This window comes from Fomitopsis serialis (genome assembly GCF_022376445.1).
Source record: "Fomitopsis serialis strain Sig1Antser10 chromosome Unknown B0H18scaffold_9, whole genome shotgun sequence".
Classification (NCBI taxonomy): Eukaryota; Fungi; Basidiomycota; class Agaricomycetes; order Polyporales; family Fomitopsidaceae; genus Fomitopsis; species Fomitopsis serialis.
The window spans coordinates 219,678-247,542 of record NW_025954969.1 but is presented as its reverse complement, the minus strand read 5'-3'; the positions used below and the strand labels follow the sequence as shown (position 1 = coordinate 247,542).

General features: G+C 58.0%; 3 protein-coding genes across 3 annotated transcripts; 2 read left to right on the top strand and 1 right to left on the bottom strand.

Annotated features, from left to right (window-relative positions):
- Positions 1-311: 311 nt before the first annotated feature.
- Positions 312-2,797, top strand: B0H18DRAFT_672113 (uncharacterized protein). The gene is made up of 3 exons (XM_048039092.1): positions 312-2,415; positions 2,469-2,673; positions 2,728-2,797. Exons 1-2 carry the CDS (start codon positions 437-439, stop codon positions 2,659-2,661), a joined length of 2,172 nt encoding a protein of 723 aa, XP_047897570.1. The 5' UTR covers positions 312-436; the 3' UTR covers positions 2,662-2,673; positions 2,728-2,797.
- A 1,041-nt stretch (positions 2,798-3,838) lies between these two features.
- B0H18DRAFT_1208267 (uncharacterized protein) lies at positions 3,839-5,711 on the bottom strand (the record flags this gene model as incomplete). Its single annotated transcript, XM_048036261.1, has 2 exons — positions 3,839-5,133; positions 5,194-5,711. 2 exons carry the CDS (start codon positions 5,709-5,711, stop codon positions 3,960-3,962), a joined length of 1,692 nt encoding a protein of 563 aa, XP_047897569.1. The 3' UTR covers positions 3,839-3,959.
- An 11,486-nt stretch (positions 5,712-17,197) lies between these two features.
- B0H18DRAFT_952096 (uncharacterized protein) lies at positions 17,198-18,008 on the top strand (the record flags this gene model as incomplete). The annotated part of the gene is made up of 3 exons (XM_048042076.1): positions 17,198-17,494; positions 17,546-17,653; positions 17,709-18,008. The coding sequence occupies 3 exons, from the start codon at positions 17,198-17,200 to the stop codon at positions 18,006-18,008; spliced, it is 705 nt and encodes a 234-aa protein (XP_047897568.1).
- Positions 18,009-27,865: the final 9,857 nt, after the last annotated feature.

Sequence of the window (27,865 nt, the reverse complement as noted above, 5' to 3'; positions counted from 1 at the left end):
CCGTCGCGCCACCTCCCCCGGACTCTTTTTCTCCGTTCTCCGCTCCAGCGTATATCCCACATACACCTGAGCGTCGCCAGCAACCTCCTCACATACCCGTTCCCGCGCCTGCTCCCCATATTCCTCTTCCAAAGCCTCTCCCCCCAGCACCCGATGCCACCAGCACCACCCAAATCTCCGTCCCCCAGAAGAAATTGCTCGGAATGCCGCGGGAGTCTGACAGGAGCGGGCTTGGCTTGTTCCCCTCCGAGCTCTTACGCCAGCCACTGCCAGATCCCTCACGCACCCTCGTCCTTGCCCCATCCCCAAGAAGTTCCGCAACCCCGACTTCCTCAGGCACTGGGCGAAGCGGTTCGCTCGCCCGCTGCCGCTTCGCGCCGAAGTGGACAAGGCCGGCAAGGCGCTCGTAGAGTTTCAGAGCGTTGCGCTGGCGGAGATGGCGTTCGGCAGCCAGCGAATGGCGGGCGAGGGCAAGGAGCACATCCGCGCGTGGTGGTACCGCGGAGCGGCGAAAAACCCGGCAGACTTGGAAGAGGGGGAGATCGAGGAGGGCGTCGTGGAAGCGCCAGTGGCTCCTCAGGCGGCGAACAAGAAGATGAGCAAGAAGGACAAGAAGGCGGAGAAGAGGAAAGCTCAGGCCCTCCAGCCGAAACAAAACAAGCCAAGGGCGCCGCCCGCTCTTCCTAAACTGCCTCCCGCGAATGGATCCCGCGCTTTTCCCAACTATAATCGACAACAATCTGTTGCTAGCACGTATTCTGGGGTCCCAATGTCCGTGCCCCTACCTCTACCTCAGCCTCCTCCTATCGCTTCATCGTCCGGTCCGTCGAACTACGTTCCCAAGACTTCACCACCAGCACAGCCGCCTCAACCTGCAGCGCAACCGCCTTCGAGTCCATACGGTTATCGTGGCTGGGCCGACCATCTAGAGCAAGTAGAAAAGTACGGGGTCATGTCATCTGACGATGGTTCCGAATACGAGGGGCCCAGTGCCGAGGCGGAGCGCAGTTGGTACTATTCCGCGGGTCCGAGACGCAGGGACCCGAGCTACCTTGAAGAAGAGCAGGCGATGGACCTCGAATCTGACGACGAGGACTTGCCCGATCCTAAGGAGGAACACTTCATCCAGGAGTCACGATATGGTGTTTGGGGCGAGCCGGCGACGGGTGCGGATGTCACTGCGGCTGATAGCGCATCAATTGCCTCTTCCAGGGAGGCCTCTGCCGAACGTGGGCAAGAAGAGAGGATGCGCGTCGACGACGCTAGCCCAGCAACCACCCGCACTCCTCCAGCAACCGAACACGCGGTCACGGTGCCACAATCATTGCCATCGTCTAGCCGACCTAAACCGGAGGTCACCATTCCCGACTTGCCAGTCCAGACGAGCCGACCCCAGCCACTCTCGCCATCTGCATACACTATGGTGGAGCCTCCGGCTGCATCGGTGCCTGCTAGTGCGTTGACGATCGTCCCAACCGCCCCATCAACATCCGCCACAGAACCGACACATCCGATTGCTGTTGCTTCTCCTTCCACTCTTACGAGTCCAGTCTCGGCCCTGAAACCTCTACCGGCTGCTCCTCTTGTTACATCTCTGAAGGATCCTTCGCTGGAACTGCCGAAGGTCCCCCTGCCACAGCCAGTCGTCTCCCAAAGGTCGGAGTCGGCCGCACCAGCTCTCGCAGAGTCTGTGCCGGTGGTGAGTGCCAAGCGTACACTGCAGGAGAAGCAGAGGGAGCTTGAGGAGCGAATCGCCCGCGCGAAGGAGGAATTAGCGCAGAAGAACATGATATCGAGGGCTGGCAGCAGTAGGCATACGTCACCGGAGGAGGAGAATGACAAGCCGGCGGCCACGAGCAGCCGTGCGGGCGAGGAAGCAATCTCCAGCCCGACGGAGATACTCTCGACCCAAGAGTTGCGCCGCTCGGCTCTGCAGAGCAGGAAGAAAGCCGGGATCGCGTCTATCCCTTCTGCAGGGATTACGCAGGAGAAGGAATCCACAGTGGCCTTGAGCGACACGTCCACAGTCGTGGGTGACGACGCACCTAGCGCTGCCGCAGTTCCGAAAGGCAGCGCTATCAACTTCGACGAGCTTGCGGTTTCATTTATCACTGAGACGCTCCAGACGATGCAGCCATCGCCTCGGTCCGACTCACCTCCCGCGGCTGCAGCGCCTGTACATGTGTCGCAACCTGCGCCTCCGACCGCACCCGCAACGCCACAACCACGTACGTTTACGCAGTCTCATACGCTAGCCAAGTCCAGTCAAGCAGCAGAGAAAGTGCTCTTGGCCGCAAGACAGAAACGACTGGAGCAGCACATCGCGGAGACGAAGGTGCTCATGGCGAAGCTTACCACGGCACGGTCGAAGGCGGAGAAGGAGAACATTCTCGGCATGCTGCGAGAGCGGCAACGGTAAGCCGCCCATTCACGCCCCTCTCCTGCGGACATCGCTGAGTGTTTCACAGCGCGATGGACGGGGACATGAAGGCAGATGCGCCGTTGAAGCCTGTGTCGTCTTCGCCCCCTTCATCGTTCGCCACGAACGGATATAGCCAACCTTTCAAGTCGCAAGCGACGCACGCGTGGAAGACTCACTGGCCTGAGCCCAGCAGAGACGCTATGATACTTGTCATCAGCGACGATGAAGATGACGACTGAGTCGACGGGACAACCGGTAGGTATTAGCATTGGGTTTTTTCTCTTGATTTGTTGTAGAGCTGTATTACCGGACAACGCACAACTCGCGGCCACGGACACTGTACACGCCACAAAGGACAGCCGGAAGTACACTACCTTCTCTACACTATGAACGTCTAATAGCGCAGCCTCTCTTTGACAGGGCATTATGTCCTGCTGCGCTTTGTCGCGTGAGGTGAGTAGCGTCCACTCATCGTCAGAGTAGTCTGATTGTTCCCTACAGATCATTATACCCCGCATTCGATATCATTCGCGAAACATCACTAGCTGTAGAGTCCCGTAGGAGAGATTGCGTCTAGCTCGTCGACGTTTCTGCCCTGGTGGCGCAGGCGCATGGTAGATCTCTGTTCTCGCTCTCGCCGACTGTTCGGGAGATGCGAGGCTCAGTCTGCGTGCCCTTCACCTGCCTGGCGTGTCGGTGGGTTGTAAGCGCGTTGTTCTTGTATTTCGCTGTTGTTTGCTGTGTTATTGTGCCGCTTTCAATGCATGCTATCGTGTCCTCGAAATGGTGTTTAAATTTGTTGCGGCTTCGGTGAGAGTGTACTGTGTGAAGGCTACATCTGTTGACGGCACTGACAGCAAAGATGACGACCGGCGGAGCGCATGCAGTGTCAGACGACCCTCTTCTTGCTCAATTGCCGTGCAGACCTCGTCCACGGAGCTATATGGTAGCTAGCGCACATTGATCGGACATTGAGTGTGAGGCCAACACGTTCTGTGTGGCAGACTGCGCACAGTGCAGCATGGAAGCACTGAGCTTCCATGACTTCGTACAGTCCTGCTGCGCACCAGCTGTTTTGGGGCGCGATGACCCCGCTGCAGCAAGATTTGGTCAAAAATAATCCGAGCAAGGTACGCCTCATGAAGCGATCGGTTCATATCTCAACGTTCACATTCAGGAAGGACATCACTATCGCAATCTGCAGCTGGACAGATTGGTCGTTCGTCGAAATGGAGAGTTCTCGATGCGGCCAGAGCCTGTACCGGCTGCGTGGACTCTTCCATTCATTTCATTACACAAGCGTGGCCTATGCCTCATGGTTGTCGGTTTGTCTGTGGTCCAAACGGTATGGTAAGTATGCCGACTTGAACCCAACGGCAGTCGTGAAGAAGTCGATGTTGACATGAGAAGGCGAAGGTGCACTGGCACAGGAGTTATACATAGCATTCCAGAAAATACAGAATGTGCATCGCTAACACGAGTTCAAAGTCAGGGGTCCGCTGCGATCCATGTAGATACAAACGGCATGCGTTACGCGTTACAAGGAACATCCATGGAACCCATAGCCATTATCTTGCAAATACATCTGTGCCACCGTCACGAAGCCCCCCATTCCTGCCACCATCAAGACAGCATACCACGCCTTCTGGACAACGTTCGGGATGACGTTGTGCTTCTTCTTCCATACAATCCAACACCAGAGCGTCGAGCACGACGAGAACTGGTCAGCTGCCAGCCATGCCATCATCAGCCCCCTCTGAGCCACAGTGCTCTGATTGGGGCGGAAGCCGGTGAGCGCATATATGAAGACGTGTGGTAGGATCATCGCGATGAAGAAAAGGCACGCAATGGTCGTCCCCTCTCGATGTGAAATTTCCTCCAGTTCCCTCACCCTGGATTTGGGCGGAGGTCCGTTGTGGCTGAGTGCGGATACTGTGAAATGCACGGTGGAGCCTCCTTGAACGTTGGGTCCGCACGGGCGAGCCCTTGTCTCTGCCTGCTCTGCTCCAACCGCGATGTTGCCTTCCGTCTTCGCGACATCGCGGCCACTGGGAATGAGGCGGTAGGTCCTGGGCTTCTCGCCGAGCGCATTCACGACGAGGATCTTCTGCTCATGCCCGTTTGTTGTATAGGTCTCCGTGCGCATTAGCACCGCCACGTAGTCTCCTTGGCCCCGCTGACCTATGGCTGACGATTGGGGCATGCTCGCCGGATTGACAGCGCCAATGGTCCCGTCATACTCGGGATCACCACCCTCCGGTCTCCATAAAGACTCCTCGAGGATGGGTGTCCGCAGAAGCTGGGCACACGCGTAGCTGTCGACGATGGCCGCGCAGAGGAGGTTCAAAATAGACATGATTACATATGGAAGCACGGAGAGCCCGTAGGCCGCGTACCCCCAGCGTGGGATCTGGGTCACCCGCGCTTCGTACAGGTTGTACGAGCCGACGCAGATCTGAACGAGCGAGAGCAACACTCCCATGAAGCCTGGGCGGTAGTGTACTTTCAGCCTCTTCGTGTCCTTGAGGTGGTTCTTGATCAAGAGCTCGGTATGACCCTTGCGCTCGGGCACTGCCAGCGTGTACCCTGGCGGGGGATGGGCTAAGCCATGCAACATGTGGTTGTCTGTGTCCGTGCGCAGAAAAGCGTGTTTTTCCCCTTCGTCATCGAGGTCGATGGTGGCTTCTGGCAGTTGATCACCAGTGCGGGCGCTGTATTGACATCGTAAATATGTGCTTTCAGGTTCACAGGCGTTAGGTTCAGCGACTTACTCGTCGGATTTGACAAAGTCGTGAGGTAGCCGAGTATAAACGAATTGGTCGCTCTTGCCAGGCTTCCAATCGGTGTCCCTGACCACGACGAGGAGAGCACCGTGGTGGAGCGCCGCGAGGACGCCGTCGCCTTCGCTTTTCAATTGCTGCGCGACCAGGATGAGTGTCCTCGCGAGCGCGAAGAACGGCAGGAAGAGCGAAATAGTCGTCAGCCATAGATTCCAGAGCCACCCGTCCTGGCGCGTTACGCGCTGCGTGTACCGTCCGATGTCTGCGCCGATCGGTATCGCGGAAGCATGGATAGCGTAGTTGCTGATCAAGTAGCTGGCTAGGTTGTAGATGATGACCGCGTCGGCGTAGCAGGTGCCTGAAGTGACGGAGGCAGCCCCTTCCAGAGGGACCGGTGCTGCACCAGACGGGGTAGCAGCAATGAAGAAGATAAATATGAGCACCAGCTGGAGAGGGAGAATGAACCGCGACACGGCGGAGTGCCAGTGAGCGCAACCGTGAGCCGACATGGCGGAAATCCTCGTCGACTACACAGCTGCCTCACGAGGCCTTAGATTATATACCGCAGAGTCGTGCACGACAGCGCAGCGGCACAGTCAGTGTTCCGCAGTGTAGCTGCATGTCCTTCCGCGAAACTGCCAGGAGAACGCCTGCACCCCACGGTTTCTTTTCGGAGATGCCTGTGAATCCGCCTTCACAATTGATGAGCCTGACCTGCGTTGGAAGCGCCCTCGATCGCACTACATACAATATGTGACCACCAAGTACATTCGGTGCGCTGGAGATCGCGGCGAGCCACAGGTCACGTCATATTGAACTCTGCACGTTCTCAGTGAAGGACTGCAGTATGGCGACCGAGCTAGCAAAGGACCGCTGACATCATAACGAATGTCTTAGCCCTTTGACCATGTCCGAAAATTGATCTGTGCGCGCCAAGCATCGCGATGTTCAGAGAGCCTTCAATAGTTCTAGTTAGCATTAATGGTGACATGCTGGTACATGGTCCGCCGCAGGTGAAGCTCACCTAATGATACCCGCGGTGGAGAGGATGGGTCATCCCATGCCAATATTCCTCGAGTATTTCTTGATGATTTGAGAGGCCAAAGCTTACGACAGCCTTTCGCTCAGACTTGGAAGAGATGATCGCGCTGGCACCGCATAGACAGGGAGATTGCGGACTTGGACGTCCATTTCAGGGATGGCCCACCTTCACCTGGCTGCTTGGACGAGGACCGGATGTTCCCTGTATAAAAATGACGAGTGTCGGGGGGTAATGAGTTTCGCCGGTAAGCACGTAACTTAACAGTCCGCCAATCGACCTTGCTTGACAGAAAGCGCGCCACCGTCAATAACGTTCTTTGGGTGGCGTGGAAATTCACGCACAGATCACAATCTAGGCGCCGAAATACTTACAATTCGAACTTCCAACGTGACGTTGAAATTGACTGGGAGGCTTCTTCATCGGTCTCACAACTCCTCAGGCCGGCACAGACGAATACTTCCACATCCTCGCACCTCTTGTGTACATCAGGCTCATCTCTACGTAATATTCTGGTGTATAAATATTCGTGTGGCAAATAACTGACAGAAAGGCCATCAGACACCTATCCAGATGGTACAATCTGAGGACAGCTGAGCGAATTTCCATTCTCGCTACTGGACCGGTGATCGATTGGCTTCTATATGACAATCACATCCACAGTGAATCGCTGGATCGACATTGAGCACAGCAGAGATATCGGGAAGAACCCGAAGGACCTTCATCCGGTTACACAAGGGTTCGAGACGCTGTGGGCAACGGATTGTAAGTATTCTACATCTTAAACTTTGTTCTCTTTTGCGCCTGACATCTCCTTGCACCATAGCTACATCACTATAGGAAGTACTCTGCGAGGATAAGTATAACTTAACTTGGGCCACGTCTTCGGCCCTCTGAGCGCGGCGTGATGGAGTGTTGCATGGATCCTTTCTCCGCGCTCAGAATATCGCCCTTTACAGCAGCAGCCGTCAAGCCGTCGAGCACGGCAGCGGCCACGTGCCGTGCTGACTCTGCGTTGGCCTGGAGCGTCTTGAAGACCTCGACCACAGTGACCGACTCCTCATGCGGACGCCACGCGTCGTAGTCGGTCGCGGTGTGCGGCAGTCTGTGGTGTACGACTCGGACGTGTGAGCCGTCGGCGTAGTACTACACAGACTCGAGACCGTGTGTGCGTATGTCAGTCTTTGTTGAACACCTGGCAGTATATTATCTCATGTCTTATAGGGTACGATTTATTGCACCATATTTCCAACCTGCCATGCTACATAGTACCCGTGTCCGTTGGTCCGTCGTGTCCGCAGAATGGTAGACGTGGTATCGAGACACATTTCAGATGTTCTGTATCACCGAGCGAAGGCCCCGGCGACGCACAGAACGCTTCGCCGGCGCCGCTCTGCCACCGAAGATGTTACCAGGACCGAAGTCGGGCGTGCCGCCCAACAACCCGAAGATATCCCCGACATAATTCGTCGGCAGGATGCCCTCCTCAAACAGCGTCTCCCACTGCGCGACGATGCCGGTCACGACAGGGACGCCCGCGGCGGGGATGTTCTGGATCGAGATCTCGTAGCCGGGGGACATGAGGAAGAGGTTCGTCGCGGCGCTCTCGCCGTCGTACGGCCTGTCGAAGTCGGACGCGGTGCGCATGACGACGATGCGCGCGAAGTCGACGAGCCCGGTGATAGCGCCGCGGAGGAGCGCCTCGAGCGTGCCGTTGTCCTCCTGCTGCGTCGTGCAGTACGTCGCGGACCCGTTAGTGAAGAGCGTCGTCGTGTTCTCAAACGCGCCCGCGAGTAGGTCGCCTGTCCAGAACACGTCCGAGGTCGCCGTGTCGCACGCGACGACGGACGGCGGCGCGGCGCCCGCGGCGTAGGCGGGGTCGCTCGCGTAGTTCGCGCGGTACGCCTCCGAGCCGGCGTCGTCGAAGAGCTTCCCGGTCTTCGCCATCTCGATGGCGAGCTGGCGGAGGTTGTCGTTGACCTCGAAGACCTCGGTGCCGTACAGCTCCTGTGGGTACTGGTTCGGCGCGTAGGAGCCCTGGGGGACGTACCCGGTAGAGAAGTTGGCGGGCTTCTCGCGCGCGTCAAACTCGTACTGCAGCGCGACCTGCACGCCGAAGCGCGCGAACGTGACGCTGCCTAGGGTGCCGAGCTTAGGGCTTATGCCTGCGATCCCGGCAATGAGGAAGTAGGTGTGCGTGAGGTCGAATACGGGGGAGTGGACGAGGGCAGATATCGTCGAGGCGGAGTTGATCTCAGCTTCTCCAGTAGTGAGCTGGCAGATCGACCCATCCAGTGTGCAGTGCGCCTGGGGGAAGAGTGGAGAGAAGCCCGGGATGGTGATGTTGTGCGCGAGCACGTCGAATTGCGGGATGCCATACCACGAGTCCCCCTCGTCATCAAACTGAGCGGAGAAGTGTGAGCGCAGGAGATTCAAGTCGGAGAGCATTCGCGCTGACCATGTCTATGATGAAGACTTTTGGCGCGATCTTCGCATCGCGGCCCCTCTGGTTCGGGAAGATAGAGAACGCAGTCGCAGCTGTCGGTACCAAGGCGAGCTGCAGGGCGCAGTGCGAGAGCAGCGAGGCGAACAACCACGGCAACATACTCGTAACAAGAGACGTATGAGCTTTCGCAGATGCGAAGTGGATGATGGTCTGCTCACCTGTGACTATGCGATTGCGATATGACCGCTCGCAATGGATGCGCCACGGGCTGGACGACCTTCGCTTCGCTGGCTGTGCTCCGAGCTCTTCTTCATATAGCTGCTCCTGGACACGTCGGCATCACCGCCGTTGACAGCTTGTGAAGTCGGGTGCCGCAATTAACGATGCAGGCACCGGCGGCTGCATTTCCTCACCTGCTGGAACATGATGGTGCTGGCGAAGCGGATACGTCCGCGAAATTGGAACAGCAGTCCAGATGGGACTCCCATGCCTGGGAGTGTGGCCTATATAACATGTGCACTGCGGGACTGCTTATCCGAAGATACGTTCAGGGATTCATATGACAATTTTGGGAGTAGAGTCGCTCGCCCGCCCGAGGTAATCGCTCCCAGGGATAGCCGTAAGCATGCACGTTGGTGGGGTCGGCCCTGAGTGACCTGTGAGATGACGCGCCGTGAGCTGTCTGTGTTCGTCCTCTGAGCGGGCGCTCGATCGCGGGCGGCGGACCCCTCCTTGGACGCTGATTGGCTGGAGCACGCAAAAAAGTTGCCTTCTTTCGATCGTCCATCTCTCTTTCTTCATGCACGACCATACGTCCGCCTCCCCGCGGGGACACTCGGGTGGGCAACGCGACTCCCTGCTCTCAGTAACGGTACGTGCTTACCCGACGCACAACGCGCAGCCTACGTCGACCTGCTTCCACGCAGACAGTGACGCGCCAGGTGAGGTCTCGTCAGCGACGCGTCGTTCCAGCCTCATGTGCCAACTCACGTCGTCGTCGCGCTCCCTGTCACGCCGCCGGCCGTCACCCACCGCGGCTGCATACTCAGCATCTGCTACTAGCTGATAACGCGGCAGACGAGTCGTCAGTCATGCTTCCCTCCGTTGGAAATGCAGCCTTACCTCATTGTTTTAGAGCATACTTCCATTTCTCCGAGCTTGCCACCCTTCCGCCGTCTAGCCGCGTACATGGCCATTAGCTACCAGCTGATGACGCGGTAGACGAGTCTCCGTCAGCCACGCGTCTTTCACTTGTGCATACACATGCTCACCTCGTCGCCTCTAGAGCATATCATGCTTCTCTCTCCTCGTCCCGCCGTCCCGATCGTCTCGTTCATTGTCGCTCTGTGCAAGTCGCCTGCCACGACTACTAGTTGATAACGCGGCAGACGGATCCTCGCCAGCCATGCGTTCTTCGGCATCACCTGTGCTGAACATCGCGAGCGCTGCCTCGCTCGCAGCCACACACGATGCGGTGTTGAGTAAGCACCTCATGGAGACGAATGCGACGTCAGTAGCCGTGCATAAAACACATAGCATAGCGCTCTGTACTCGCCTCCACAGTAGCCCCTCGGCGGCTTCCTGCTCGTCGTCAGCACCCGGGCTGCTACTAGCGACTGGACACCTACCTCGAGTTCCCTTCACCTTGTCGTCCAGCTCGCCGAAACGTGACGTGTCGTCTCTCCGCTGCGACAACTCACCCACGCTACGACCCCGCTCGCCGGAATTCGATACGTCGTGTCTTCGTCGAACCGGGCCTGCTCGAGATGACAGACGTGCGGAGTAGGGCAGGTTGGTCAGGATGGCAGCCAGGCTGGAGATGGCTGCGCGTGCTGGACATCGGAGGTCGGTTGGCCGGACGACAATGCGTCGTGTCTTCAAAGTTGCAGCGTGGTGCATGGGACGCCAGTGTACCGGCAACGACGTGGCCGCCCACCAAGCTCGCCACGACGAGACGCGCGGCTGACATTGTCTTGCTGGACGCGTTTCAGCCAGGATCATCAGGACTCGCTTCGCCGGACGGCGATACGTCGTGTCGGCGTTGTCCGGGTGGCGGCGAGCGAGGATGGTTCTGGGGAACCAGGGCGAGGTGAGTGATGTCCACGTCAAGTGCAGACGTAGGTTGACTGACCGTGGTCATTCACACACAGCGTGTCCGGTGGCGGACACATCCCCAGGGCACTGCGACCGGACCCGACCCTCGTGCGGACCTGCACCGTTCCCCGTGTTGTCGTGCGCGAGAGACAGACACGGAGACATCGGTAGGTGGCAAGGGGACCGGCGGCGAACAGGGGCGCGCTACGCCCATCCTGCCGGACGACGATATGGCGTGTGTTCGAAGGTTGTCCCAGGGGAGGCATGGGGCAGAGGCCTCCAGGCGAGGGCGGCACACAATGGTGCAGACGATCCACAGAAGACCGGCGACGTGCGCGTTCACTGGGGCATACCACACCCAGCTCGCCGGACGGCGATATGTCGTGTCATCGGCGGTCCGGATGGCGACGAGAGCATACCGAGGTAAGGGAGCAGCCACGAAGGACATCAGAGGGACCCGCATATGAGCGGTGGCAGTGTGCGTGCCGCCAGGCCCCTCTCGAGCAGACAAAGTCGGTTTACCGACAACAGCGAGATGTCCGGTGGACGACCGCAGACGTCGCCTCCCTCATGTGCGACCAACCACCACGGTGCGTTGCATGTGAGTGATGTTACTGAGGTGTCGCTTGCGAGATGGGCGCAGAGCGGATAGGCCATCTACTCTATGGAGGGATGTGCGTCTGCCTGGGCTGGTGCGCGGCCATCTTCCGGGCTTCCAGGACCACCATGCGGTACACGTGCAGACCCGCACACACGTACGATGGCTGTCAATGGTGGAGGCTTAAGGCCAGGACGATAACGTGTATGAGTTCGCTGACATACCTGGGACACTCGGCGGCTGGATGACGAAGAGCCGCTACATCGTTCGGTCGGTCCGTAGAGGTAACTTGTCGGCGGTGGGCCGTGTATGTAGCCTAGTAGTTTCTCGGAATGCTGTGCTATCCGGACAAGGGGTAAGTACTGGATCAGCGGTGGAAGCGTGATGGGCAACGTACCGTTAGCCTCACTCGCTGCTGTCCAATGAAGAATACATCGTGTGCGCGGATACTATGTGCTCTGGGCAGTGATTGCCTGCAAACCAGCGTGTTTGTGAGTGTGGCTCGAGGGCGAGGGCGGCCGAGGAAACTCACCTCGTCAGTCCTCATCTCGATGAGCCTACATTGTCTGCTGACTGCGTGTCTCAGCAAACGTGATGCCACCTGTGAGCTGGGATACAACAGTCAGTACGACGACCTACTGATACTGTACGAGCTGTGGACTGACCTATCGAGTTGTGCACGTGTTGCTGCCTGGCTTCGAGCATCTGTTAGTAATCTGTGAGAAGACGAACGAATGGGATTGTCAGTGTAAGCTATAGAGTAGATCACGTATGGTATACTTACCATGGTCTGGCATAGCTTCTGCTCCATGAGGGGAGGGCTAATCAAGGGCTAGCGTACTCCTGTATATATACTGGAGTTATTCACCAAACTCCGCGGGCGGGCTTGCTTCGGCCTCAGGCTATGTCCGACTGCCCATTGTTCACCCAAATTAGACACTGCCGGTCAAGACCGCCTTGAGTATGGGCGGCTGATGGCAGCTAAGTAGCCACTGAGTGTTTCAGACCCTATATGGTACGATTCCTTGCTCAGACTCAATGCTGGAGCAGTGTATCCTCACCCAGATATCAGAAATACAAATGTGTACTGCTCAGTCAAGCATTAGGCATACTCAGGTATCTCAGTGACTGAAGTCCTCAAGCTGCTGGCATGGAGAAAAAGGAAATAATCGGTGAGCTGATCATATTTGACTGTCCGCTTTGGGATGCAGCTCCGGAGCGCTGAGCTCATCAATCAAATCCTACCCTTGATGATCGGGGATATTCTCTGACGGGCCTGCCCCAATCGCGAGGCCATTGTCTGCCCAAGGCTGTCAGCCAATCCTGAATTGTTCAGTATTGGCTGGTACCCTTGAGCAGATTATATCCTAGGATACATTTCTCAAATACCTAGATTATCCATTCTGCACAGTAATAGAATTCCGCGGCTACATTCCGCGCGCGGAATCAGACGTCGCGTGGATGTGGCCTCCGGCGAGGCCCTCGGGCGAGCGCACACGTCGCAGCTCGCTTCGGTGGGCCAAGCTATCCGCGATCATACACCGGCTTTACCCTGAAATGGAATTCGGTTAGGTCACGACGTCATCGTTCCGTTCGAGGGCGGGCCTCTGCGCGTACCTCGCCGCCGCGCGAGCAAAGGCTCATGGTTGCCTGTATGTATCCGAGTGCCCCTTGGCCCAACAACAGTAAACCTCACCCCTACACTGGATGACAGCACGGGTGCAGACTCATCTCCAAAAGAGACATCCAAATCTGAGTCAGTGTACGAGAGACGAGCCGTGTACAGCATGTAGGGTGGGAGGAAAACGCGCGAGAGACGTCGCGCGCCGCCCAGAACGGCGCGAGATCGCTCGATCCGATCTCAGAACACGAGGCTCTCAACCGCTCTGCACGGGCGCTTATTCCTTTCGTCTGCGCGCGATCGTCCTTTCTGCTGCTCCTGCAGTGTTACCTGGCTCTTGCGCTTCACTCCCCTCGATGCTCGACTCTGGATACCTGTAATTGCGATTCTGAATACATATATGGCACGATATGCGGCCAACGCGCACTCGCAGAGGACAAGACTAATCAACTCACATTTAGAGGCAACCTCCGGACGAGCACTATACCAGTGTGGCAACGAAGTCTCGCTTGCGTGAAACTTCCGGACGGCGCTTCTCAGAGCGCCCAGACGTGATGCATCAATCGGAACGTATGTGTCGCCTTCCGACGGCTGGAAACTCGCTAGGGAGGAGGAAATTGCGGCTGCACCAGTCCGGCATTTGCAAGCGACGCCAGGGAACAGCGGGTAGCGGGTACGAGAGACCGCTTTGGGGCATGGTACGATTACCGCGCAGCGAGCCGACGGCGCACGGACCACCCCGCGGAAGGTACGAGCTATAAAAGCCGGTCTTGCTGACCTGTGCTATCCATCCTCTTCCCCGTTCTCTCCCTTCGTGCCATCCATTCCCTGTACTTATTTTACTTATATCCTATCACACTCTGAGCTTCGAAACCTACCAGCTCTGTTTTCCTTGCTTCTCCGCTCTCTGTCTCCATGGCCGAAGTGAACCACGCGATGCTCGTCCACGGAACACGCCCCGGGCCAGCGTCGTTTGATGCACTCGCTGCGCCGCCAAAGTGTTCGATCATATAGTATCTGCCGGTTACACTTGCATATTGAACCATACGTATAAGCTCGTATAGCAGGTAAGATATTTGATTACATCCTATTCGTGTTGTTCTGACTGAGTCATGTCCGATCTAGCTTAGGCTGTGCCACGGAAGTTGTATTGGGGTTTCATACAACGCGCAGTACATTGTGAGTAAGTCTATTGTTCATTGTTCGTATCATAGACTGTCAGTCTGATTAGCCACTGTCCGTGACAGAGACCGCTGTTGTCTCTCCCAGTCTCCCGGTCGTGACGACGGCCGAACACCCTCGCCGAGAGTCTGTCACCGGAGTATGACTGGCCATCCCCTCTCGTCTCCACAGATCCAGGGAGACCAATGGTTCGGATTGCGTGCGCGCTGTTTGGCATTCAGAGCGGGGCATCCCAACGAAGCCGTCTGCGCACGATCGTAGGTGAGGTGCCGATCCTAACTGACCGTACTGTGTCCGCTCGGCTCACACGAGATCTTGCCAATAGCAGATGTCACTGGCAAAGCGAAACGGTACGTGCCACATCAACTGTCTTTTGTTCAGCCCGTGAGTTGGAATCGATTCATGTCGCATTCCGTATGGGTGCTGTATATGTTCTGTGGATATTCTGGGTCACCTTCTCAGGCCCGGACAAGCCCGTCGCATCTGCTCGTGGCGTGTGTACGGCCGGGGCAAGAACCCGCGAGTCGTGTTGAGAGCATCATATAGTCTGCACACTCGACCGTGTGGGGGAGTGTACCTTCTATGTTACATCTGCGTAACTATCACCTCGGACATCCTCGTCCCGCACCATCGGTTTCCGTGCCTAGCCACAAATGGTGAGCCATGCTCTTCGTATCGTAGTGACCGTGAGCTCAACTTTCTCCTGTACTACGTCGCCGCTTAGCCTCGACTCGTCTGACGACAGCTTGTCTTGTCAAGGACATGCCGATACGTCTTCAGTGACGTGTACCGCCCCGTGCGCCGTTGCTTCAAGCGTGTAATTGCCTTGGCCATGCAATGCCCACGCCGATTGGTGCCTTTGCAGGGAACGGCACGTCTCCAGACATGCAACAGTGTCCCAGGTATCGTTATGACAGTTCCGCAGGTATGTCGGTAGTGTCTTGCTGTGTCATGTGTACCCGACCCCCGCTGCCGCTCACGTCAAACAGGCGTCCTCGCCCCAACAAATGTGTTGCCGGAGCAACCGAAGTGATAGATCGCGAGCAGCGAGCCTGTATGTTAGTACACATCGATCTTGGACTGCATTATCCATGCTTACCGTGCACGTTTCAGCTCTCCTCCGCCCTGACGTGTCTCTGGAGCTGTTCGCGCCCAGACGCGAGTCCCGTACCATACCAAACGCAGGCGCTGGCCTTGCATCCGAAACCCCGCCTCCTCGTATACGGATCAGAGCGCCACCCTGCGAGCCAACAGGCAGTCATCGTCGGCAAGTGGGATGCGTACGAGGTCAGTATACAACGCACACGCCTTACCGCTGGTTGTCTGCCGCTCACGTCCACCCGTTCCACGCCGTTGCGCCTCACATCGTCGCGGCTCCTCACTGCGCGTCCCGGAGGTCGTCTTCTGGGTGACGAACGGCAGCGTGGGTGAGCAGTCGTCTATCGCGATCGACTGCTCTGATTCTTCATTCACAGGGAGAAGTCGCAAGAGCTACTCTCGCGAGATCGCCAGTTCCGAGCCCTGAGGATAAACTCACCGACGCCTCGACCTCATTGGACAGCTCCAGACCCCGCTCTGTGTGCGAAACCCCGGCGAGGGCACGTGCGGTGGGACCGTCCGAGCTTGAGGACTCAGAGGAGATGCAGCGGAGATGTGCGCTGGCGGACGATGCATCCCGGAACATCCCGAGCAGAGCTTGGAGAGCGCGGGAGTCGCAGAGAATGAAGGCGATTCAGGAAGACGCGCAGCAAGGACGGCATGGACGCGACGGATGAGTGAGTGGTAGCCCAGTAAGCGGTCGTCCGTCACGACGTGGCGGCACAGCGCAGAACCGTAACGTCAGACATAGAAGAGAAGCAGGATGGGAAGAGAAGACAAGCAAATGGTGGCGAAGGAAAGCGGTTCGCATGGGGAACACACCAGCGAGTAACGCAACACGACGCTGGCATACGGGAGCACAGGAGCGTCGGAGGCAGCGAGTTGCCACCGTCGCGCGTCCTCCGACCAAGGCACGTGGTCGCGTACACAACGTCCAGCTGCACCGTGAATCGTGACGGATCGCCCGTGACAGCACGACCGGCCAGCATGTGTGATACGCAAGTAGCTCAGCTGGTCTGCATTGCACGTCGCACGACCGTTCCGACCTCTCCGGATCCACTGCATGAACACTGACTGCCTCACTCAGTCGGTCCATCGGTCGTCTTGCCTGTATCCGCCAACCACGCCAAGTTCCCGTGGATCTCGCCATGAGACGTGAGCCTCAATGGGTGCGTGCGCCTCGTCTGCGAGAATGACGATGCACTGATGGTTTCGCCCGAAAGCCCGGGGTCATGACGCTTGAGGTATTGTGCGAGCCAGTCAGGTATTCGACATCATCAACGACCGCCATCTCAAGATGTCAGCCGCGGTTGTCGACCGCAGAGACGCGCCGGAACACCCATCACTGACCACGAGTCGAACCAATGCCAATGACGAGGGCACCAGATCCGGCGGGACGTTGTGCACGGTGTCTGGAGCATGCCACTGACTACTCGTCCCGGGACTCGAGGTCCTGTCGCGGCTGCGTCACGGCGGCGGGACGAGGACGTGTGCGTCGGTCGGACACGGTGATTACAGGCATCGGGGATGTGCGATGAGTGAAGGGACACCCTTTAGAGCTGGACAGACGTACCACTGCGCCCTGCCTGGGCTTCCGGCAGTGGTGGACGGACACTTGTGAGGAAGGTGAGGGGAGACTCAGTGTTCAACAACATGAGTCGTCCTTGCCACTGTCAGTCTGAACCGATGTGAGTACTCGTCTCTATATCTACATTGCAGATCCTGGCCGTTGACGGGAACCTTGCAAGGCCGGTACGTAAGGTAGTACACACGGAGGAGATCTACGGGGAAGCATTGAGCGGAATAAGGCTTGTGATGTAAGTCTCGCATTGCGCTGTCGCTGTGGCCTATAGCTGACCTTGTATTAGTATCATCGTAGGAGACACATCATTGCCGAATGGTGGAAACACTTCATTGATGCTCGAGGTCGACACCTCTGTCATCATGTCCATGCCCGCATTCGAGATGTCTAGCCACTCGACGCCGGTGTCGATGGTTCAACGATCCGCCCTTGCTCGACGAATCGTTCGAGCGCTTCCGTTCCTACGCTGCTTACCAGAACCCGATGCTCGCCAGAGCTCAGACATCGTCATCTATTGCAGGACGTACAGGCATACGGATATTGATGCCTTCGGGGGTTCGTCGCGGCAGACCCGGACGCAGAGGGCTATGGTCATGCTCATCGAGTCTGGTGTCCTCTACATGCTGTTCATCGTGAGTACGACGTTCCTCTCCACGCACAGCCTCTCGCTGATCCCGGCATAGCTCGTGCAAGTGATCATGAGCCTCAGCTCCGTGAACGCCAGCCTGCGCGAAAGCACATCGCTCGCGTCCGCCTTCTCGACCTACCAGTACGTCAGCAGTTCCATCGCGGTGCGTCGCATCCCGCCCATCCCTTGATTCAAACGTGACACCGATCCGGCTGTAGGGCATATACCCGACGCTCGTCGTCATCCTCGTCAACTCCAAGCACTCCATGCTCAGGTCGGGCGCGGGCACCGGCTCGTCGAACAGCGCGCTGGTATACAAGCGCGGGCAGGGCGCGAGCGAGGCGACGTACAGCTCTGCGGCGACGGTGGACCCTGTGCGCGGGCCGGCGGGCGAGATCATCCTGTACGGGATGGCGCAGCTGAAGGAGGACTGTGCGGAGGACCCAGAGGCCATGGCAGGCGTCACAAGGAAGAATGAGACTGCGAAGATAGAGCAGTCCGTGGCGTACGACGTGTGAGCGGTCGGCCCCGGCCGCTGCTGTAGTACTACTGCGCCATATTTCCAATCCGCACACGGATCAGCGGTACAACATCGGAGAGCAACACCACTTATTATGACTGTATACGAACGAGAGGACAAGGCGTTGCCAGGCTACATATGTACTACTCGTGTCCGCTGGTCCGTCGTGTCTGCAGAATGGTAGACGTGGTATCGAGACACATTTCAGACGCCCCGTATCGTCGAGCGAAGGCCCCGGCGACGCACAGAACGCTTCGCCGGCGCCGCTCTGCCACCGAAGATGTTACCAGGACCGAAGTCGGGCGTGCCGCCCAACAACCCGAAGATATCCCCGACATAATTCGTCGGCAGGATGCCCTCCTCAAACAGCGTCTCCCACTGCGCGACGATGCCGGTCACGACAGGGACGCCCGCGGCGGGGATGTTCTGGATCGAGATCTCGTAGCCGGGGGACATGAGGAAGAGGTTCGTCGCGGCGCTCTCGCCGTCGTACGGCCTGTCGAAGTCGGACGCGGTGCGCATGACGACGATGCGCGCGAAGTCGACGAGCCCGGTGATAGCGCCGCGGAGGAGCGCCTCGAGCGTGCCGTTGTCCTCCTGCTGCGTCGTGCAGTACGTCGCGGACCCGTTAGTGAAGAGCGTCGTCGTGTTCTCGAACGCGCCCGCGAGTAGGTCGCCTGTCCAGAACACGTCCGAGGTCGCCGTATCGCACGCGACGACGGACGGCGGCGCGGCGCCCGCGGCGTAGGCGGGGTCGCTCGCGTAGTTCGCGCGGTACGCCTCCGAGCCGGCGTCGTCGAAGAGCTTCCCGGTCTTCGCCATCTCGATGGCGAGCTGGCGGAGGTTGTCGTTGACCTCGAAGACCTCGGTGCCGTACAGCTCCTGTGGGTACTGGTTCGGCGCGTAGGAGCCCTGGGGGACGTACCCGGTAGAGAAGTTGGCGGGCTTCTCGCGCGCGTCAAACTCGTACTGCAGCGCGACCTGCACGCCGAAGCGCGCGAACGTGACGCTGCCTAGGGTGCCGAGCTTAGGGCTTATGCCTGCGATCCCGGCAATGAGGAAGTAGGTGTGCGTGAGGTCGAATACGGGGGAGTGGACGAGGGCAGATATCGTCGAGGCGGAGTTGATCTCAGCTTCTCCAGTAGTGAGCTGGCAGATCGACCCATCCAGTGTGCAGTGCGCCTGGGGGAAGAGTGGAGAGAAGCCCGGGATGGTGATGTTGTGCGCGAGCACGTCGAATTGCGGGATGCCATACCACGAGTTCCCCTCGTCATCAAACTGAGCGGAGAAGTGTGAGCGCAGGAGATTCAAGTCGGAGAGCATTCGCGCTGACCATGTCTATGATGAAGACTTTTGGCGCGATCTTCGCATCGCGGCCCCTCTGGTTCGGGAAGATAGAGAACGCAGTCGCAGCTGTCGGTACCAAGGCGAGCTGCAGGGCGCAGTGCGAGAGCAGCGAGGCGAACAACCACGGCAACATACTCGTAACAAGAGACGTATGAGCTTTCGCAGATGCGAAGTGGATGATGGTCTGCTCACCTGTGACTATGCGATTGCGATATGACCGCTCGCAATGGATGCGCCACGGGCTGGACGACCTTCGCTTCGCTGGCTGTGCTCCGAGCTCTTCTTCATATAGCTGCTCCTGGACACGTCGGCATCACCGCCGTTGACAGCTTGTGAAGTCGGGTGCCGCAATTAACGATGCAGGCACCGGCGGCTGCATTTCCTCACCTGCTGGAACATGATGGTGCTGGCGAAGCGGATACGTCCGCGAAATTGGAACAGCAGTCCAGATGGGACTCCCATGCCTGGGAGTGTGGCCTATATAACATGTGCACTGCGGGACTGCTTATCCGAAGATACGTTCAGGGATTCATATGACAATTTTGGGAGTAGAGTCGCTCGCCCGCCCGAGGTAATCGCTCCCAGGGATAGCCGTAAGCATGCACGTTGGTGGGGTCGGCCCTGAGCGACCTGTGAGATGACGCGCCGTGAGCTGTCTGTGTTCGTCCGACTCTGAGCGGGCGCTCGATCGCGCGCTCCGATTGGCCGATCGCGGGCGGCGGACCCCTCCTTGGACGCTGATTGGCTGGAGCACGCAAAAAAGTTGCCTTCTTTCGATCGTCCATCTCTCTTTCTTCATGCACGACCATACGTCCGCCTCCCCGCGGGGACACTCGGGTGGGCAACGCGACTCCCTGCTCTCAGTAACGGTACGTGCTTACCCGACGCACAACGCGCAGCCTACGTCGACCTGCTTCCACGCAGACAGTGACGCGCCAGGTGAGGTCTCGTCAGCGACGCGTCGTTCCAGCCTCATGTGCCAACTCACGTCGTCGTCGCGCTCCCTGTCATGCCGCCGGCCGTCACCCACCGCGGCTGCATACTCAGCATCTGCTACTAGCTGATAACGCGGCAGACGAGTCGTCAGTCATGCTTCCCTCCGTTGGAAATGCAGCCTTACCTCATTGTTTTAGAGCATACTTCCATTTCTCCGAGCTTGCCACCCTTCCGCCGTCTAGCCGCGTACATGGCCATTAGCTACCAGCTGATGACGCGGTAGACGAGTCTCCGTCAGCCACGCGTCTTTCACTTGTGCATACACATGCTCACCTCGTCGCCTCTAGAGCATATCATGCTTCTCTCTCCTCGTCCCGCCGTCCCGATCGTCTCGTTCATTGTCGCTCTGTGCAAGTCGCCTGCCACGACTACTAGTTGATAACGCGGCAGACGGATCCTCGCCAGCCATGCGTTCTTCGGCATCACCTGTGCTGAACATCGCGAGCGCTGCCTCGCTCGCAGCCACACACGATGCGGTGTTGAGTAAGCACCTCATGGAGACGAATGCGACGTCAGTAGCCGTGCATAAAACACATAGCATAGCGCTCTGTACTCGCCTCCACAGTAGCCCCTCGGCGGCTTCCTGCTCGTCGTCAGCACCCGGGCTGCTACTAGCGACTGGACACCTACCTCGAGTTCCCTTCACCTTGTCGTCCAGCTCGCCGAAACGTGACGTGTCGTCTCTCCGCTGCGACAACTCACCCACGCTACGACCCCGCTCGCCGGAATTCGATACGTCGTGTCTTCGTCGAACCGGGCCTGCTCGAGATGACAGACGTGCGGAGTAGGGCAGGTTGGTCAGGATGGCAGCCAGGCTGGAGATGGCTGCGCGTGCTGGACATCGGAGGTCGGTTGGCCGGACGACAATGCGTCGTGTCTTCAAAGTTGCAGCGTGGTGCATGGGACGCCAGTGTACCGGCAACGACGTGGCCGCCCACCAAGCTCGCCACGACGAGACGCGCGGCTGACATTGTCTTGCTGGACGCGTTTCAGCCAGGATCATCAGGACTCGCTTCGCCGGACGGCGATACGTCGTGTCGGCGTTGTCCGGGTGGCGGCGAGCGAGGATGGTTCTGGGGAACCAGGGCGAGGTGAGTGATGTCCACGTCAAGTGCAGACGTAGGTTGACTGACCGTGGTCATTCACACACAGCGTGTCCGGTGGCGGACACATCCCCAGGGCACTGCGACCGGACCCGACCCTCGTGCGGACCTGCACCGTTCCCCGTGTTGTCGTGCGCGAGAGACAGACACGGAGACATCGGTAGGTGGCAAGGGGACCGGCGGCGAACAGGGGCGCGCTACGCCCATCCTGCCGGACGACGATATGGCGTGTGTTCGAAGGTTGTCCCAGGGGAGGCATGGGGCAGAGGCCTCCAGGCGAGGGCGGCACACAATGGTGCAGACGATCCACAGAAGACCGGCGACGTGCGCGTTCACTGGGGCATACCACACCCAGCTCGCCGGACGGCGATATGTCGTGTCATCGGCGGTCCGGATGGCGACGAGAGCATACCGAGGTAAGGGAGCAGCCACGAAGGACATCAGAGGGACCCGCATATGAGCGGTGGCAGTGTGCGTGCCGCCAGGCCCCTCTCGAGCAGACAAAGTCGGTTTACCGACAACAGCGAGATGTCCGGTGGACGACCGCAGACGTCGCCTCCCTCATGTGCGACCAACCACCACGGTGCGTTGCATGTGAGTGATGTTACTGAGGTGTCGCTTGCGAGATGGGCGCAGAGCGGATAGGCCATCTACTCTATGGAGGGATGTGCGTCTGCCTGGGCTGGTGCGCGGCCATCTTCCGGGCTTCCAGGACCACCATGCGGTACACGTGCAGACCCGCACACACGTACGATGGCTGTCAATGGTGGAGGCTTAAGGCCAGGACGATAACGTGTATGAGTTCGCTGACATACCTGGGACACTCGGCGGCTGGATGACGAAGAGCCGCTACATCGTTCGGTCGGTCCGTAGAGGTAACTTGTCGGCGGTGGGCCGTGTATGTAGCCTAGTAGTTTCTCGGAATGCTGTGCTATCCGGACAAGGGGTAAGTACTGGATCAGCGGTGGAAGCGTGATGGGCAACGTACCGTTAGCCTCACTCGCTGCTGTCCAATGAAGAATACATCGTGTGCGCGGATACTATGTGCTCTGGGCAGTGATTGCCTGCAAACCAGCGTGTTTGTGAGTGTGGCTCGAGGGCGAGGGCGGCCGAGGAAACTCACCTCGTCAGTCCTCATCTCGATGAGCCTACATTGTCTGCTGACTGCGTGTCTCAGCAAACGTGATGCCACCTGTGAGCTGGGATACAACAGTCAGTACGACGACCTACTGATACTGTACGAGCTGTGGACTGACCTATCGAGTTGTGCACGTGTTGCTGCCTGGCTTCGAGCATCTGTTAGTAATCTGTGAGAAGACGAACGAATGGGATTGTCAGTGTAAGCTATAGAGTAGATCACGTATGGTATACTTACCATGGTCTGGCATAGCTTCTGCTCCATGAGGGGAGGGCTAATCAAGGGCTAGCGTACTCCTGTATATATACTGGAGTTATTCACCAAACTCCGCGGGCGGGCTTGCTTCGGCCTCAGGCTATGTCCGACTGCCCATTGTTCACCCAAATTAGACACTGCCGGTCAAGACCGCCTTGAGTATGGGCGGCTGATGGCAGCTAAGTAGCCACTGAGTGTTTCAGACCCTATATGGTACGATTCCTTGCTCAGACTCAATGCTGGAGCAGTGTATCCTCACCCAGATATCAGAAATACAAATGTGTACTGCTCAGTCAAGCATTAGGCATACTCAGGTATCTCAGTGACTGAAGTCCTCAAGCTGCTGGCATGGAGAAAAAGGAAATAATCGGTGAGCTGATCATATTTGACTGTCCGCTTTGGGATGCAGCTCCGGAGCGCTGAGCTCATCAATCAAATCCTACCCTTGATGATCGGGGATATTCTCTGACGGGCCTGCCCCAATCGCGAGGCCATTGTCTGCCCAAGGCTGTCAGCCAATCCTGAATTGTTCAGTATTGGCTGGTACCCTTGAGCAGATTATATCCTAGGATACATTTCTCAAATACCTAGATTATCCATTCTGCACAGTAATAGAATTCCGCGGCTACATTCCGCGCGCGGAATCAGACGTCGCGTGGATGTGGCCTCCGGCGAGGCCCTCGGGCGAGCGCACACGTCGCAGCTCGCTTCGGTGGGCCAAGCTATCCGCGATCATACACCGGCTTTACCCTGAAATGGAATTCGGTTAGGTCACGACGTCATCGTTCCGTTCGAGGGCGGGCCTCTGCGCGTACCTCGCCGCCGCGCGAGCAAAGGCTCATGGTTGCCTGTATGTATCCGAGTGCCCCTTGGCCCAACAACAGTAAACCTCACCCCTACACTGGATGACAGCACGGGTGCAGACTCATCTCCAAAAGAGACATCCAAATCTGAGTCAGTGTACGAGAGACGAGCCGTGTACAGCATGTAGGGTGGGAGGAAAACGCGCGAGAGACGTCGCGCGCCGCCCAGAACGGCGCGAGATCGCTCGATCCGATCTCAGAACACGAGGCTCTCAACCGCTCTGCACGGGCGCTTATTCCTTTCGTCTGCGCGCGATCGTCCTTTCTGCTGCTCCTGCAGTGTTACCTGGCTCTTGCGCTTCACTCCCCTCGATGCTCGACTCTGGATACCTGTAATTGCGATTCTGAATACATATATGGCACGATATGCGGCCAACGCGCACTCGCAGAGGACAAGACTAATCAACTCACATTTAGAGGCAACCTCCGGACGAGCACTATACCAGTGTGGCAACGAAGTCTCGCTTGCGTGAAACTTCCGGACGGCGCTTCTCAGAGCGCCCAGACGTGATGCATCAATCGGAACGTATGTGTCGCCTTCCGATGGCTGGAAACTCGCTAGGGAGGAGGAAATTGCGGCTGCACCAGTCCGGCATTTGCAAGCGACGCCAGGGAACAGCGGGTAGCGGGTACGAGAGACCGCTTTGGGGCATGGTACGATTACCGCGCAGCGAGCCGACGGCGCACGGACCACCCCGCGGAAGGTACGAGCTATAAAAGCCGGTCTTGCTGACCTGTGCTATCCATCCTCTTCCCCGTTCTCTCCCTTCGTGCCATCCATTCCCTGTACTTATTTTACTTATATCCTATCACACTCTGAGCTTCGAAACCTACCAGCTCTGTTTTCCTTGCTTCTCCGCTCTCTGTCTCCATGGCCGAAGTGAACCACGCGATGCTCGTCCACGGAACACGCCCCGGGCCAGCGTCGTTTGATGCACTCGCTGCGCCGCCAAAGTGTTCGATCATATAGTATCTGCCGGTTACACTTGCATATTGAACCATACGTATAAGCTCGTATAGCAGGTAAGATATTTGATTACATCCTATTCGTGTTGTTCTGACTGAGTCATGTCCGATCTAGCTTAGGCTGTGCCACGGAAGTTGTATTGGGGTTTCATACAACGCGCAGTACATTGTGAGTAAGTCTATTGTTCATTGTTCGTATCATAGACTGTCAGTCTGATTAGCCACTGTCCGTGACAGAGACCGCTGTTGTCTCTCCCAGTCTCCCGGTCGTGACGACGGCCGAACACCCTCGCCGAGAGTCTGTCACCGGAGTATGACTGGCCATCCCCTCTCGTCTCCACAGATCCAGGGAGACCAATGGTTCGGATTGCGTGCGCGCTGTTTGGCATTCAGAGCGGGGCATCCCAACGAAGCCGTCTGCGCACGATCGTAGGTGAGGTGCCGATCCTAACTGACCGTACTGTGTCCGCTCGGCTCACACGAGATCTTGCCAATAGCAGATGTCACTGGCAAAGCGAAACGGTACGTGCCACATCAACTGTCTTTTGTTCAGCCCGTGAGTTGGAATCGATTCATGTCGCATTCCGTATGGGTGCTGTATATGTTCTGTGGATATTCTGGGTCACCTTCTCAGGCCCGGACAAGCCCGTCGCATCTGCTCGTGGCGTGTGTACGGCCGGGGCAAGAACCCGCGAGTCGTGTTGAGAGCATCATATAGTCTGCACACTCGACCGTGTGGGGGAGTGTACCTTCTATGTTACATCTGCGTAACTATCACCTCGGACATCCTCGTCCCGCACCATCGGTTTCCGTGCCTAGCCACAAATGGTGAGCCATGCTCTTCGTATCGTAGTGACCGTGAGCTCAACTTTCTCCTGTACTACGTCGCCGCTTAGCCTCGACTCGTCTGACGACAGCTTGTCTTGTCAAGGACATGCCGATACGTCTTCAGTGACGTGTACCGCCCCGTGCGCCGTTGCTTCAAGCGTGTAATTGCCTTGGCCATGCAATGCCCACGCCGATTGGTGCCTTTGCAGGGAACGGCACGTCTCCAGACATGCAACAGTGTCCCAGGTATCGTTATGACAGTTCCGCAGGTATGTCGGTAGTGTCTTGCTGTGTCATGTGTACCCGACCCCCGCTGCCGCTCACGTCAAACAGGCGTCCTCGCCCCAACAAATGTGTTGCCGGAGCAACCGAAGTGATAGATCGCGAGCAGCGAGCCTGTATGTTAGTACACATCGATCTTGGACTGCATTATCCATGCTTACCGTGCACGTTTCAGCTCTCCTCCGCCCTGACGTGTCTCTGGAGCTGTTCGCGCCCAGACGCGAGTCCCGTACCATACCAAACGCAGGCGCTGGCCTTGCATCCGAAACCCCGCCTCCTCGTATACGGATCAGAGCGCCACCCTGCGAGCCAACAGGCAGTCATCGTCGGCAAGTGGGATGCGTACGAGGTCAGTATACAACGCACACGCCTTACCGCTGGTTGTCTGCCGCTCACGTCCACCCGTTCCACGCCGTTGCGCCTCACATCGTCGCGGCTCCTCACTGCGCGTCCCGGAGGTCGTCTTCTGGGTGACGAACGGCAGCGTGGGTGAGCAGTCGTCTATCGCGATCGACTGCTCTGATTCTTCATTCACAGGGAGAAGTCGCAAGAGCTACTCTCGCGAGATCGCCAGTTCCGAGCCCTGAGGATAAACTCACCGACGCCTCGACCTCATTGGACAGCTCCAGACCCCGCTCTGTGTGCGAAACCCCGGCGAGGGCACGTGCGGTGGGACCGTCCGAGCTTGAGGACTCAGAGGAGATGCAGCGGAGATGTGCGCTGGCGGACGATGCATCCCGGAACATCCCGAGCAGAGCTTGGAGAGCGCGGGAGTCGCAGAGAATGAAGGCGATTCAGGAAGACGCGCAGCAAGGACGGCATGGACGCGACGGATGAGTGAGTGGTAGCCCAGTAAGCGGTCGTCCGTCACGACGTGGCGGCACAGCGCAGAACCGTAACGTCAGACATAGAAGAGAAGCAGGATGGGAAGAGAAGACAAGCAAATGGTGGCGAAGGAAAGCGGTTCGCATGGGGAACACACCAGCGAGTAACGCAACACGACGCTGGCATACGGGAGCACAGGAGCGTCGGAGGCAGCGAGTTGCCACCGTCGCGCGTCCTCCGACCAAGGCACGTGGTCGCGTACACAACGTCCAGCTGCACCGTGAATCGTGACGGATCGCCCGTGACAGCACGACCGGCCAGCATGTGTGATACGCAAGTAGCTCAGCTGGTCTGCATTGCACGTCGCACGACCGTTCCGACCTCTCCGGATCCACTGCATGAACACTGACTGCCTCACTCAGTCGGTCCATCGGTCGTCTTGCCTGTATCCGCCAACCACGCCAAGTTCCCGTGGATCTCGCCATGAGACGTGAGCCTCAATGGGTGCGTGCGCCTCGTCTGCGAGAATGACGATGCACTGATGGTTTCGCCCGAAAGCCCGGGGTCATGACGCTTGAGGTATTGTGCGAGCCAGTCAGGTATTCGACATCATCAACGACCGCCATCTCAAGATGTCAGCCGCGGTTGTCGACCGCAGAGACGCGCCGGAACACCCATCACTGACCACGAGTCGAACCAATGCCAATGACGAGGGCACCAGATCCGGCGGGACGTTGTGCACGGTGTCTGGAGCATGCCACTGACTACTCGTCCCGGGACTCGAGGTCCTGTCGCGGCTGCGTCACGGCGGCGGGACGAGGACGTGTGCGTCGGCCGGACACGGTGATTACAGGCATCGGGGATGTGCGATGAGTGAAGGGACACCCTTTAGAGCTGGACAGACGTACCACTGCGCCCTGCCTGGGCTTCCGGCAGTGGTGGACGGACACTTGTGAGGAAGGTGAGGGGAGACTCAGTGTTCAACAACATGAGTCGTCCTTGCCACTGTCAGTCTGAACCGATGTGAGTACTCGTCTCTATATCTACATTGCAGATCCTGGCCGTTGACGGGAACCTTGCAAGGCCGGTACGTAAGGTAGTACACACGGAGGAGATCTACGGGGAAGCATTGAGCGGAATAAGGCTTGTGATGTAAGTCTCGCATTGCGCTGTCGCTGTGGCCTATAGCTGACCTTGTATTAGTATCATCGTAGGAGACACATCATTGCCGAATGGTGGAAACACTTCATTG

Excerpts from the sequence above, each read along its gene's own strand:
- B0H18DRAFT_672113 (XM_048039092.1), top strand. The coding sequence starts at position 437 with ATGGCGTTCGGCAGCCAGCGAATGGCGGGCGAGGGCAAGGAGCACATC. Across the intron at positions 2,416-2,468 it reads ATGCTGCGAGAGCGGCAACG|CGCGATGGACGGGGACATGA; the intron begins GTAAGCCGCCCA and ends AGTGTTTCACAG.